The sequence below is a fragment of the Styela clava genome, chromosome 5 (assembly GCF_964204865.1).
Source record: "Styela clava chromosome 5, kaStyClav1.hap1.2, whole genome shotgun sequence".
In the NCBI taxonomy this organism is placed as follows: domain Eukaryota; kingdom Metazoa; phylum Chordata; class Ascidiacea; order Stolidobranchia; family Styelidae; genus Styela; species Styela clava.
The window spans coordinates 20165560-20180017 of NC_135254.1; the positions used below are offsets into that span (position 1 = coordinate 20165560).

Consider the following 14458-nt stretch of genomic DNA (forward strand, 5'->3'; position numbering starts at 1 on the left):
AAGATCCGCACCGACGTCTGCTCCGCGCGTGCTCGACGCGCCACCGCGGCATTCCTAATCGTCGCAACATGGCGTCGTGGAACAGCTCGGCCGGGTAGCGACTAGCACTAGCGGATACTTGACTAACGCTCTAGCGCCATTCATTTTTAGAGCTGGCTCATTTTCATGCGTGGTTTTCAACGCATGTATACGCAAGTATACGGACTCCTTTCAGATTATTTGCCTACATTAATGATTCACTATTCTCGCACCCTTTCAGAAGTGTTCACCAAATCAGATGCTGTGGCTGACCCCACGATCTATCCCTCTAATCACGTTTGGTATTTCGTGGAGTTAATGTAAAATCAGGCTTCACGTTATTTCGGCTTCATTGGTGAAATGTCATGGTTCGAAATAAAACTGTCTATAATGCTCGATATACAATTGCTCTTCATACAACCCGAAATACAAAAAACCCATATATAAAGAATATATCATTGATTTGTAAAGCACGAGATATACAGAGGTAGACCAGACTCAGCATAATTGCCCAGTAACTTTCTGGCCCGATAATAACTCATGAAATAAAAAACAAAATACGTGGCAAAAACGAAACGATACGATAATAAACAATTTTAAATTAGTGCAAACGTAATTCAGAGCAAAACGTTGCATCGAATGTTTATATAAATAAATATATAAAGCGTTAAAATATACAATACGCTAGAAATGAGGAATTGAATATTGTAGAAAATATTTTCATGGTTAACTTGCGACCAGCTCAAGTCTTCCATATATTTTGTAAAACAATATCTGATGTTATTGACTAAAAACACAACATTGCAAGCCTCATTTCCGCTATTCTTACAGGAAATAGCTGCGCTTTGATGAATGTTGTCAATGGATCAATCGAGATAAATAATATATCTTTGGTGTCTAATAATATACAGAAAGTGAAATGAACTGCGCTGCAGTCCTTAGCTTACAAAAAAAAATATTAAGGCAATTATAAATCGGTGTATCTGTGGATTACACTTCGGCAGGCATAAATAAAATTTTCTCAAATTGATAATCAATATATCCAGTCAATACGATAGAGCCCAATTTGTCGAACAAATTTGGGAAATTGACAACGAATTCTTCCAATTTAAAGGCTCAAGACGTATTCTGAATAGTGACTAATTGGCTAGTAAGGTTAAAAGACAATCATCATTAATCTCACAAAAAAACAAGCAGTGCCATTTCTATTTTAATTAGAAATATAGAATACTTAATGGAATGTTTCATAATGAATTTACAAAAATAAAATAGGGAATATAAAAAAAATGGAACTCTCAAGTGAATATACATTACTATAAAATAGAAAAAAATAGTTTATTATATTCTCTGACGGCTTTTAGTTAGCAAATTAAAGTAAAAATTATTAACCATAATATTAGTTATGTAGACATCGTCTTCAATAACCATTGCCTAATAGAAAAAACGTTCGTGAAATATCCAGGTATCGTGTAGTTGTTCGGTCGTTGATGTGCGCAACCAAGTCCCCAACTTACAATACCCACTTGAACCCAGTATCTTCCTCCTTTGGGTGTGGAAACCTGAAATGGAAACATAAATAAATACTATTATACGGTTTCAACATACTTTAGATATTTTCTGTCATCTATATGTCACCAGGTTCAGCAATAAATATCGTTTGTACATTGAAGAATTAATATATAATTATAATTTATCCCTATTAATATGTTCAGTTAGAAATATATTCGCTTATTTATAGGTTAATTAATATACTATGATACTTGGTACAATGCTAGACTAAACAACCCTATAAATAGTTATAGGATAATTATAAGAAAAATAAATCAGTTTGGACGCACATGAAAATCAATGAAACACGACACCTTTGTTTACTTGTAATTTACAAAAGTTCTAAAGATAAAGATTCTCTTTATCTTATTTATAACGTGAATTATACAATTTTATAAACAGATGGAAATTTGCATATAATTCAAAGGCTCTGTTGAAGAATAAAGGTACTCAAATATATATGTAATAAGTGGTAATTCACAATCAAAGATGTGTGATTCTCAGGTAGAATTATGAACAGTTTTGAGAAAGCGTTAAATAGAGGTTTGGATTAAAATCTACTTGACAACAGAAAGCCGTATTTTTAGTTTTATGAAGTAACAGATAAGCTTAATTTATTGCACGTAGTCCGCCACTCTTTCTAGCACGAGATCGCATTCTCGACGTCATAAAAACTATTGTGCTGTAGCAAGCATGTAAAATATGATTTGCCTGATGCAGCTGAATTTACTTACGATATTGTTATTAAAGCTATACGATGAAAGCGAACTAATTACTCACGAATTGTTTCGTATAAGCACTAAAACAGCTTGAGTATTGTTCTTCGATATTTTGGCCTATACCTAATAAGGTTATAGGTAGAATTGGCCGTGTTCTTATTTAAATAATGTCTAAGTATAAATTTTATTAGTATACACAATTAAAGCAATCGTTATATTGGCCATATTTGCAACCTACCATTTTCGTTAGAGGTCCGCCACTGTCTCCACGACAAGCATCCACAACCGGCCTTTTCATGGCCGAGTTTGCGCATAGCATTCTACTAGTGAACTTCGCGTCAGCCCATGCAGACACTCTTTTGATTACTCTACGTCCTTTAGCACATCTAAATTTGTTTCGAATTAAATATATTATAATACCAAGCGAAATATATTTGGATAGATCAGTACCGCACATGGTTTATAACATGAAACAATCACCGCGATTCACTTTATTTGGCATATTCGGAAGATATGCTTTTTTATAACGCACTCAAACAAAGATCTATAAATAAAGATACAGCATGACTTTTTGAGCAATAAACATCAGTGTAACTTGGTGATTGTCTGTGACTTTATTTAAACATCATCGGATTGATATTATCCAAGATATTGATACTGTTTCATTTTTTTAATGCAGAAGCAGAGGTCACGATTCCTATAAAAAATATTGATGGCGATACAGTATATTATTTACCCATTATTGTCAAGCAATTTCAGTAAACCTTGCTGAAGAATTGGTGGTAATTGCGGTTTGTCTCCGTGAGTGAGAATTGGATTTTGATCACCATATCCCGTTACTACAACTTTATTTCCAGGTCTCAGAAGTTTTCTTCCTGAAATAGTGATTATATTCTTTGTCTGCTGTTTATTATTATTATTATTATTATTATTATTATATATTAATATTGTAACTAGAATTCGGTTGGAAACCGAAGACTTATCGAGATCAAGATCGATAAGTAATTACCCTTTGATATATTTTACCACAATATTATATTGTTAATAATATTGTGCATTGTAAAAATGTTTCCTTTCAACTTCATGGCAAGCAATAATGAAAGATTTAGGTACTCTACATAAATAACAAAATCATTTGTTTATTGAATACCTGAACAAGGGGGATTGGTTGGTTTCCTAAGTCGGACACCGTTTACGAATTGTCCCGGTTTTCCTCCATAATGAGAAAGGCATGGCAAACAGACAGGTCTGATCTGCTCAGAAAACGACAATTTAAAATCTTCTTTGCCAACAATTCGTCCTTTTTCATCGATGATGATACGCTTTCCAATTTCAAGCTAATTTAAAAATATTTTTTTTCAATTAAAAAACTGTTGCCAACTCCGAGTAGAAGGTTAACTTTAACTAATCATTTTTGAAGAAATTGTACAGTATAAAGATAGTTTGTATCTGGGATCAAAATAAATCGTAACCGTTAACAATTCCGAATCGGTTAACTGGTTATCCCTTCCCAGCCCTATACTGGCGATGCCTAATTAATTTAGACGGAGTTTCATATCATGCATACGTTGAACGCTCAAATAATTTTTATGAAAGTTTATAAAATCTGAATATGACTCATAAATGGTTAAATAGAACAGCAATTCACCGATGCTTAACTTTTAGGTATTATTGAATAACTTACAAGAGCGGCGTCGTAATCAAAATCATTGGGAACGCTTTTCGGATGTCGCATCATTCGAGCTGGTTCCACTATTCTAATATGGTCTGGTGTTCGTTCGTCCATCTCTGGAATTTTGGTCATGCCTGCCAATACGACAATAATTTATGGGTAATTAAATTTCATATACGCATTGAGATATTACGATAATCAGTATTCGACCAGGAAGAGACGTAATTAAATATCTAAGCTTGACACACAATTTATCTAATCTAAAATTGAATGACGTTGCAAAAATCAGTTTTGCATCTGAATAACTACGTCGATGAATTTCACTTCAGTATAAAAAAATGTTATATTCACCCAATATCATGATGATTCTCCGTAAATCAGAACGAATGATGTGTGATGCAGTTAATATCCACTTATTGTTGATTATGGAACCTCCGCCTACCAGACTCTTGTAACTCTACAAAAGTAATAAATAAGAAACTGCCAATAAACAACCTCAAATAATTTTTTCAACAAATAAGATGAAACAAGTGGTTTCTATATTTTGAATTGTCGAAGTAGAAGCTGGTCATTTTTAAATTCTAGTCGAAGTTCTTTCGCGTCTGCAAATATATGTTAAACCCACGTAATACCTCGTTTTGATTTGAGAAATTCTGGGACCATTCTGGAATTTTTGAAAGTCACTGATGTTCTTACAAAAGCAGATATTTTCGAAATCTATTGTTAAATTGAATTTGAATACATTGCAACTTTGACGACATATTTTCCCATTTTCCGACTAACAGTTGTACAATTGAAAATATTATTTACCTCTTTAACATTGTCGTATTTGTTTGCAATCATCACTTGCCAAGGCCAAGCGGCATTTGCAGCATCACTGCCTCTCACAACTCTGCCGACCACTTCCTCGAGTAATATATTACGTTCATCTCCGGCTTGTCCGCATTTGCTATAATCTACAAAAATATTCAGGTTATGGCTTCTTTTCAGAAAATTCTCAATATATCTCATCCGCGAGCTCATATAGCTCACTGTCAATTGTTCCAATAATTTATTAAAATACAACCAATGCGGCAAATATATTGGTAGATAGTTAGAAATAGTTGAATTCGAAGCACATGTATCGGGCGTATAATACAGTCAAGTTATGTGGTTGGGAGAACAGAATTGAGAAAAAACGCACCAATACATTTTCCTGGGTTACATGGTTTTGGATCAGTTTGCTTCTGTTTTCCTTTCTTACATCTAGGTCCAGACCGGCATTTTCTTGTTCTCGTTCTGACACCCGAATTGCACGTTGCAGAACACAATCCCCAAGGACCCCATGGCTCGGTAGCTGATTTATAGAATACAAATTTTAAAAACGAGGCAAAAATAAATGTTTCATTTCGAGACAAATATAGTAATCATTGGCAGCAATCATTATTTACTACAAGAAAATCGCAATAATCATGCATGGTTTATGTCGGAAGGGTGGTCCAAATTCAGGCCTGCGAAACACAAGTGAAAAATCTTCTGACATATTTTCACATCACTAACGTCAATAAATTGTTTAGTGTTTATACTCGCATTGTCTTTTTGTAACCAGTTTGAAAAGAAATCTGACCAATTCAAATAGATTTTTTGTAACTCGAAATAGGAGGTAAAGTACTTATGAGAAACAAGAGCAAACCACAGCAGAATAGTTCATTGTCAGCTATGACGCATATCGCCTGATCTAACGTGCTCTTTATATTCATTTGAGATTTATGTACCTCAAGCATATATTACAGAATATTAAATAGACCATAAAAATTTCCACAATACGTATAAATCGCCTGAAGTCATTTTTGAACAAAATGGCTAAATATATTTGAATTCAATTCACTTCTGTGAAAATTGTAAACTTGACAAATAAATCGCTTAGAGTGCCAAGCATAAAAATGTGACAAATTTCACAACAATCCGATGACGAGATATTTATGCAACAAACATACAACAAACTTTCGCACGGACTACAGACTTTTTAACATTAAATCTCGCGTTTCCTCAATTCCAAAATTTTCAGTCACGCCACAGAATAATGGTTGTACATAAAACTTAACCACACACCAAATAAAAATTTCTAAGAATTCAAAATGGTATTGAAATAGTATTCAGAATTATAAATATGCAAACACGGATAATCCAAATTGTTCAGAAGAAAGATTACGAGTGACGGGAATACCAAAGACCTTTGGTTTACAATTTGATTTGATCGATTACCGTTGTTGTATAAAATTTGAACTCGACAGTCAATCAGTCATAAACAAACTATACTAGTGTAATACTTTCTTCAAACCACAGTAGCGGGTTATACATTAGCAATGCTACCTTAAAATTATCATACCTGAACAGTCGATAAAACATTTATCATATATGACGGGATGTCCAATGCAATTGAATGAAAAATCTCCGTTATTTAAACAGACTCTGGTACGACTCTTCCAACTTGGACCGCACGATTTAGCGCACGCACTCCAACTTCCCCATTCGGTCCAAACAGGTTCAGATCCTTCTATGAAAAAATAAAATCATTACTTCACTGCGTTTGGAACCAATCTGTTAGTTAGAAATGAGGATATATATATATAACCATAAATTATATTAGAATGGCCTCGTTCGAGCTCTTTCGGATGTTCCGAATATGTATTTCGTTTTGTTCATCTGTAGCATTGTAAAAAATAAAAAGATTTTTGACGGTCATATACAAATAGAGACCTGAATTTAGACTCGTTTTAAAAAATGCTCAATAGCAAAAGATATTATTTTAAAGATAAACCTCATTATTTTCATTTCTCTCAACGCATCTAAACATTACAATTGAGTGACCATTATCATGTTGCGTGATATCCTCACGTGCTCACAAGTTTACAAGATTGATGATTCAGAAACTTACGAACCTTGTACACATTTTTTTTGGTTACATGGTGCACTTTCTTCATTAGCACCTGGACAATTTCCCCGATTTGTTTCTCCGCCTTTACATGCTCTCTTTCTAATTGCTGTTCCCGACCCACAACTTAGGGAACACTGACTCCACTCGCCCCATGACGTCCATGATTCTGAAAAAAAAAAATGATTATTATACCAGTTCATTGAAAACTTTTCCGTTTATTTGTATCCATGTTATGTCGTGGGATTCAAATCAAAAAGTTTGATTCAGAAAGTTCGAATGCGTCGATCTATGGAACTCTGATTTACGAGTGCTTATCGCATGATTATAACGTGATTCTTGGTATAAAAATATTTGTTTACACGTATCTGAATAGGGAAAGAGTATTATCTTTACCTTTGACACATTCTTTCAACAAGCATGACGTATTTTCTTCATCCAAACCGAGGCAGTTTCCTCGACTCGGCATTCCACCAGGGCAGGCTCTTTTTCTTATTTTTGTTCCGTTGCCACATGATTTTGAGCATTTGGTCCAATCACCCCACGAGGTCCAGTTGTCTAAAAAGAGAAAAATACAAGACTGACTAAAATTTCACAAGAACTATTCAAATTTCGTATTCAGCAGTTTCAAAATACCATACTTATTTATATCTATGTTACGAGTATCATCCGAAACCTGTTTTTCCGAATTTTTAATAATTTCGATACAATATAACATATCATATTTCTCATGTATATATATACGCATTTTTAGTTTTTTGAATTCTTTAGTTTCTTTAGAATCTTGAACCGATTCTTGCATGGATATAATTTATATTTTATTCTGTAGATTATTTAGAACTTTTGTTTAGAATTTAGTCACTAAAATATCTCGCATCCCGTGGCCAATGCATTTTCAACTAGGAAATTTTTTTCAACTACTATTCGTACCTATTTTTCACAGAAACCAAACGTGGAACTTTTACAAATATTTACATAAATTTATAGTTATCTTAGATGAATACTGTTAGTTATATTTGGTTTTATATTAGACTATAGTAAACTGAAGATGATATAAAATTGTATAAAGTTTGCTGCAATTTTAAATCAACTTGCTAACAACACTAAATTATAGATTATTACTATTAATTAGCATTTCAATTAACATAGTTGAGTGTAATTGTTTTCAACTGGGCATTCGATTTTCCATTTGGTTCAAACCCATTGACGTCGTACACACACAATTATCACCTACTTCCACAATATGACGCAACTAAACATGACTTTTTTACGTCAACCAACGCACCTGTCCATCACGCCGTTTAAAAGTTCATAGTTTTCCGTATGGAATATCATGAATATACTGATTTGCTTTTTCGCGAAAAAAAATTATTTTAAATACCCAATTTTTTTTATTTCCATCGTAAAAAAGAATACTAATTCCGACATGATCGATATCTGTATAGTTTTACAGCAATTGTATTCATACAATATGCTTTGGTAGTAATCAGGTGCAATTCTGTTTATAAAACTTTCTCTCTTTCATTCTCTAGAACTATGAAGCGATGCCACAAATGGCGTGCAATTGATTAATTGGTAATATTTGCATCAATAAATTTATAACTAGTAAAATTCTGATAATTCAAATATTTTGGTGCCAATGGTTTTAAATATCATTTCGTGACTATCATTCGTGTATTGAAACAATTTTATATACAAACACTTATAGAAAATAATAGACACCAGGCTAATATAGTCAGCAGGCTATAAGGATAATTTAAATTCTAATCAAACTACCTTCAAACGCAGAACCAAGATGTGCGGAACTATTGTTACCATATAAGAGAATGAAAGAATGCCAGCGGTGCCATTTGATGAATGTATTACGTGCGTAAGCACACTCTTACAATATGTCACGCAATTAACTCGCATTTAAAAGTAACAAAAACAAAAAAATAGTTACTTAGTTTCGGCAACATGCGCCATATCTAAAGTTTGTGTTTTGATCAGTTTGAATATATGTTCTCAACATCGTTATTCACAGAGCAATAGAAAATACTGCTATGTAAAAGTTAAGATAATGATTTTTAGGAAGATTTTTTTAACTTGTAATTTTCAACTTATGAGCTCTTCTGTCTCGAGAGCCTGCTCATTTAAATTGACTTGAACTTGTAATAAACTAAAAGTGCGCACACATACTTTCCTAAGTTAAGGGACCCATGCTCATTTCTAAGCAAATATCTTTCTTTTTTACTTTGTGCGACAGCGCAACATATTCATCGACTATGGGAATATAATTTGATGCCCTATCTTGACAGGAGTGACAATGCAAAATTGAAAGCATTTGTTTGATAATAAATATCCTCCACAGTAGCAAATTTAGATATAAGAAATGTCGTACTTGCTGTGTAATACAGATTCAGCGAAAAGTTGTATATATATATATATGCAAATAATACTGCGTTCCATTTCTAGTACAAAATGTATATGTAGGCTTACCATTACATGAATAATAAAGCAATACAAATGGAATTTACCTTTTGGACACGGATTTGAACTTTCGCATGAAAACACTTGTTCCATTCTCCCTGGACATCGAGATGATGACATTGCCATGTTATTACAAACTCGTTTTCTAATTTTCAAACCACGTCCACAGGTCTTTGTACATTTTGACCAATATGACCAAGATCCCCACGTAGCTACAAATAAATATGGGTCGCATTATTGATCTGTATTTAAAATGGCCGTATGGTTACAAACTACCTTTACACCAAGTTTATCTAACTTTACTGTCAAGTTTTTTTTTACTTTGAACCTATAGTTTGTGTCAACTGCGTCAAGAAAATCCTGCTGAAGAAATCAGCGAAATATTTACTATGAATGCTACGTGAATCACACAATCCACGGTCTTTTGAATAATTTCATTCATTTGAAAGGCGATTTCCAAGAATTTGACGAAACATTTCAATGAGAATAATGAACCTATATTTGAAGAGAGCCGGGTGGCTCTCCAACTGGCACGCTGATTGTATCACTTTAAGCTTACCACTTAAACCAGAATAATATAAGACATATTACAGGATATGTGCGAGTACATTAAGTATTTCCATTAACGTAACCGCTATAATGTGTCCTGTAGCGTCGTTTTAAACAAACAAAGCATGAATCAGTACAATCTAACACAATGCATAATTCTGGGAACACGAATCCCCAACGGTAATATCAACATGGGCAAGACCGGATTGGTATTATATGTAGTTCTGTTCCAAATAACAAAAATTATTTTATTAAAAAATATTTCATTTTACCACGTCTGGTAGGACATCTAATATCGTTGCAATGCGGGTCTGTTTCAGTATGAACACATTTTGTCTCCATATTTTGACGTTGACACGTCCGAGTTCTGGTTCTTTGTCCCCCTCCACACGATGCACTGCATGCTGTCCAGGGACTCCACGATTTCCAGTTTGTGGTCACTGCAATATTTTAAAAATGTGATAATTTGTAAAATTAATAATTTGTGATGTTGTTAGCTTAGATATAGGGTGCTCCTTTGATTCCAGAGATTGTCTGATCTGAGTGATTTCAGTTAATGTTGGGGTTAGGAAGTTAATTCTATGAGAATAAACGCATACATACCAAAGTGGCACCAAAATTGGTATGCGATTGAAATTACGTTAAGCAAACGAGATCCCATATCAAAGTGTCACCCGATATAACATAGATTGAGCAGATCCTTCAAGACAAACATGTGCTATTTGCACACTATTTTATTGTAAAAAGGAATCAGTTGTTATACGATTGTTCTTTTTCACAAACTGTCGCCATTTCTGCAACCTCAACCTATTGTACTCATGTTAAGTGTTGTGAAAAAAATAATTCCCACTGAAAATGCTAGGAGAAACAAAGTGTGAAAAACTACGTAATCTAATAGAATAGACTATGCAATTGTCAGAATATTATCGCGTACCCTGATCAAATAAATAGATTTGAAAAAAAAATCGGAAAGGACGTCAGCATACCTGCAACATGCCTTTATTTAAACACGCAAACCATATTGAATTGTGCTTGGCCATAAGCCTAAGTATGCGAATGTTTAATGAAAAGGGAAAACAACTAACCCAGAACAAAAACGTTATTACTTTTTCCTTATCTCACGAATCAAATAAACCGAATTCTTCCGGTAATTAGTTTTTTTTTGAAGAAATTACACGACACAGGTGACGTTTGAATGTACAAATGCTGTATATAAAAACAGTCGACGTGTTGAATGCCCCTTACCAATTTGATAAAAATCTGTAGTTGCTCATCAACTTACACCCGCTCCAGGCAAATGTAATAATATCATATTACGAAATAGTTGCTTGATGCCAGATTTTATTACAATAATACCACTTTCGTCAAATTGATATATTCACAAGTAATAAAGTCAATTATATTATATGCACTGGGTGCTGATTGCAGAATTGCAATGGATAAATAAGGACGCTATATATAAAATCAAGTTGCTTACTTGATTTTTTCTGAGGTGCACATCGACCACCACGACACGATCGAGATTGCTGAAGTAAGCATTTTCTGGGAGAATAATTCACGTTCAAACACATCCGTGATCTTCTTGTTATTCCAATTCCACATGATGCACTACACCTTGACCATGAACCCCACTTTGAATGTGTCAAAGCGTCTCCTATAACATTGATAAAAATATAAGTTAGTTGTGAAGTTTTGTTCAAACATTTATACTTATAGTCACAGTCTATTAATTTTCTATAGTTTACTGAAATGTGTACCAGTTACAGTTGACAATGACACTAAAGTGGAAACGATGCTAATGAAGACTGTAACGAGATATCTACTGGAATGATTAGTATATTTGAATCAAATCACAAATTATTCAAATTTAGCTTCATTGAAGAAATGATGTTAATATAAGTTTCCCTATACTATAACTTACTTAACTTACGCGTACCATCGGGTTCATTGCAGCTCTTTAGTATGCAAGCCCTCGAATCTGTCTTCCTGCAGGCCGGTGATGGAGAATTCTTGCAAAATCGTTCTCTTTTCATTATACCAAAGCCACAAGTCACGCTGCATGCTGACCATGATTGCCAGTTGGACCAAACTTCAACTGAATCTTAAATTTTAAAATACAAATATTATGCTATTGATATGAATTTGAAAGAAGGAAGAATTTTGAAACGATATTTAAAATATAGTTACTTGCCCTGTTTTACATTTTTGGTATTCCTTTATATCTTATCAGATTATTGATAGTGCAAGACTATTGACGTAGAATGAGAAGTGGGGTATTTTGTTCAACACAATATATAATAAATATATAGAAATACACGGAAACTTAATATTTTATTGTATTCGGCGAACGAACAAAGAATCCTAAACTTTTGTTTGCGACAATGTCATTCTTTATGAGTATACAGTACTATCATTTCAAGTGGAAGATGTAATTATAAATTTTCAATAAAGTTTAATTACAGTTATTAGCAAATTCTTTATCGCGTGTCATGGTGGCTAACGCTATTTCAAAAGTTAGTTTGCATAGCAAAATCCAAGGAAGAAAATTTGGTAATAAACATAATCGAAAATATGATAAATTATCAAAAATTTCTTATGGTTTGAAAATCACGACTTAGAATGAATGAATGCATAATAAATGTTCAGCTTAGTTTAATAGCTCTAGGCACCGAACGCAAACAACGAATTTCCTATAAAATGACTTTACATTATTATCAAAAATTCTCTGAATATTTTAACAGTGTAAAGACAAAAATGCTAAATCTCGTTCGGCAGATTTTATGTTTTTAAAAATATTTGAAAAAAAAAAACTATACGAAAGCTGTATATTCATTTTGAAATTTGTTACAAAGGTAAGTGGGAGCAAGTCGTATATAAAAACTTTTACCACATTGTACACTCATGAACATGGAAAGTCGGGTTTAACTTCTTATAAAATATAAGGACAAACAAACACTAAACGTGCTGACCAAACACCTGACAGCCATTTTAAAAAATTCAATATTGTACTCACCCATTTTTGCAGATTCGGAAACATTCATCAAAATGGCTATTACCGCCAAACGTAAATCCATCATCTATTATATCCTTGTCAACACTATTACGTCCTTATTCTGTCTCCTATTTATCAGTGTATAATAAATTAACAAGTCAGCAAATTCTTGAATAATATCAGTGTGGTTGTATCCCGAAGCAAAATATTAGACTGTTGCACATATAACAAATTTGTACCTAAAGTATATTGCCGTTTGCTGCGTTTATAGAACTTTGTTCTAAATTTAGAACTATTGCGTCACATTGTTAAGAACATAAATACCTAAAATGCTGGATATATATTAGTATCAAGAATGATATATCGTGCGACCTATTTTGGCAAGATTTACACGCGGACGAAAGATAACGACAAGTCATAAATTATTTCAATTATTCTCCATATCAAAACGCAAGTGTCCTCTGCAACTAAAAACCTAACTTCCTTACATCATTTTGTACTTTTTCACCTCATTCTTCTCTGAACGTCATAAAATGCTAGTTCTTCGGTATAATTTCCCTTTCGAGGTCATGCTTGTATTTATCGTACCGATATCAGCTCATCTCCGGGGGCTAAATGGCATGCCGTTTATGAAAGTGAAACGAGATTTCATATGAAAATATACACCATGGACATGAGATGACGCGTTATTGAAATGATCAGAAGCTGTAAGAATACGTATGCGTGTACTATATACAAATATTCTAACCAATGTTAGACATCAGTGTTTTATATTAAATTTGAGTATTGTTTTTAAGTTGTTAATTTCAAATATTTTATTTAGGCTGTCATTTAGAAAATGATTTATTTCATCATGCAGAAACGTTTTTTTTCTCCACGCTTTTTCGTGCAACATGTGTGCCGTAGATCAAACCGCGTAAACAAGTGTTTTTTTTAATTTAAAACTGCTATCATGCAAGACCGGGTCGCGCTATCTTTCTAATTCTTCAAACTACATATTTTAATCAAATATCAAAAACCACGGATAATTCATAACGTAAAATCGGACTGAAATCACATAATAATTAGAATGGCCAATTATGCGAACCAATTACAATTGGAATAACTTTAAAATATTTTGTAGCCAATGTTTGTTATATGTTATGCTAGATTTACGAATTGTAATCTGCTGCTTTTGTTTTGTCATTGTCTCTTAAAACAATAATATGTGGCGGCAAATTAATCATATTAATGTAAAGTGAAGTAAAAATAGATATTATTGTAAATTTACAGAATTTTAATCGATCACAATCTAAAATGTGCTGTTCTCACGCCTCGTCATGTTCTCGTCAGAAAACAACGTCATAATCATAAATCAATTTTGAAATAGCAAGCGTGAATTAGCATATTTTAGAAAACATCAATTTTGAAATCAATGAAAATTTGACTTAAGATTTCCATAGACAAAGGGCAGTTTGCGTATTTGCCTATGAATAGATAAATGAGTTTATTTTAAATAAGTATCTATCAGTTTATCCATATAAATAATTCAGTAATTGATATTAAATATTCTTCGATTTTCTTTTTGTAAACTAATT

The 14458-nt window shown here is 33.0% G+C and overlaps 1 protein-coding gene across 3 annotated transcripts; it reads right to left on the reverse strand.

Annotated features, from left to right (window-relative positions):
* Positions 1 to 494: 494 nt before the first annotated feature.
* On the reverse strand, positions 495 to 13074 carry LOC120343982 (A disintegrin and metalloproteinase with thrombospondin motifs adt-1-like). Of its 3 annotated transcripts, none has more exons than XM_039413047.2 (16): positions 12903 to 13074; positions 11826 to 11990; positions 11367 to 11543; positions 10162 to 10329; positions 9388 to 9552; positions 7268 to 7429; positions 6879 to 7040; positions 6326 to 6493; positions 5141 to 5293; positions 4768 to 4913; positions 4309 to 4414; positions 3970 to 4091; positions 3436 to 3622; positions 3022 to 3160; positions 2524 to 2671; positions 495 to 1577 (listed from the first exon to the last, which is right to left on the reverse strand). In XM_039413047.2, exons 1-16 carry the CDS (start codon positions 12964 to 12966, stop codon positions 1419 to 1421), a joined length of 2391 nt encoding a protein of 796 aa, XP_039268981.2. In that variant the 5' UTR covers positions 12967 to 13074; the 3' UTR covers positions 495 to 1418. The 3 variants fall into 3 exon arrangements, with proteins under 3 accessions (XP_039268981.2, XP_039268979.2, XP_039268978.2); XM_039413045.2 differs by having other exon boundaries at positions 6326 to 6490; positions 11811 to 11990; XM_039413044.2 differs by having other exon boundaries at positions 11811 to 11990.
* Positions 13075 to 14458: the final 1384 nt, after the last annotated feature.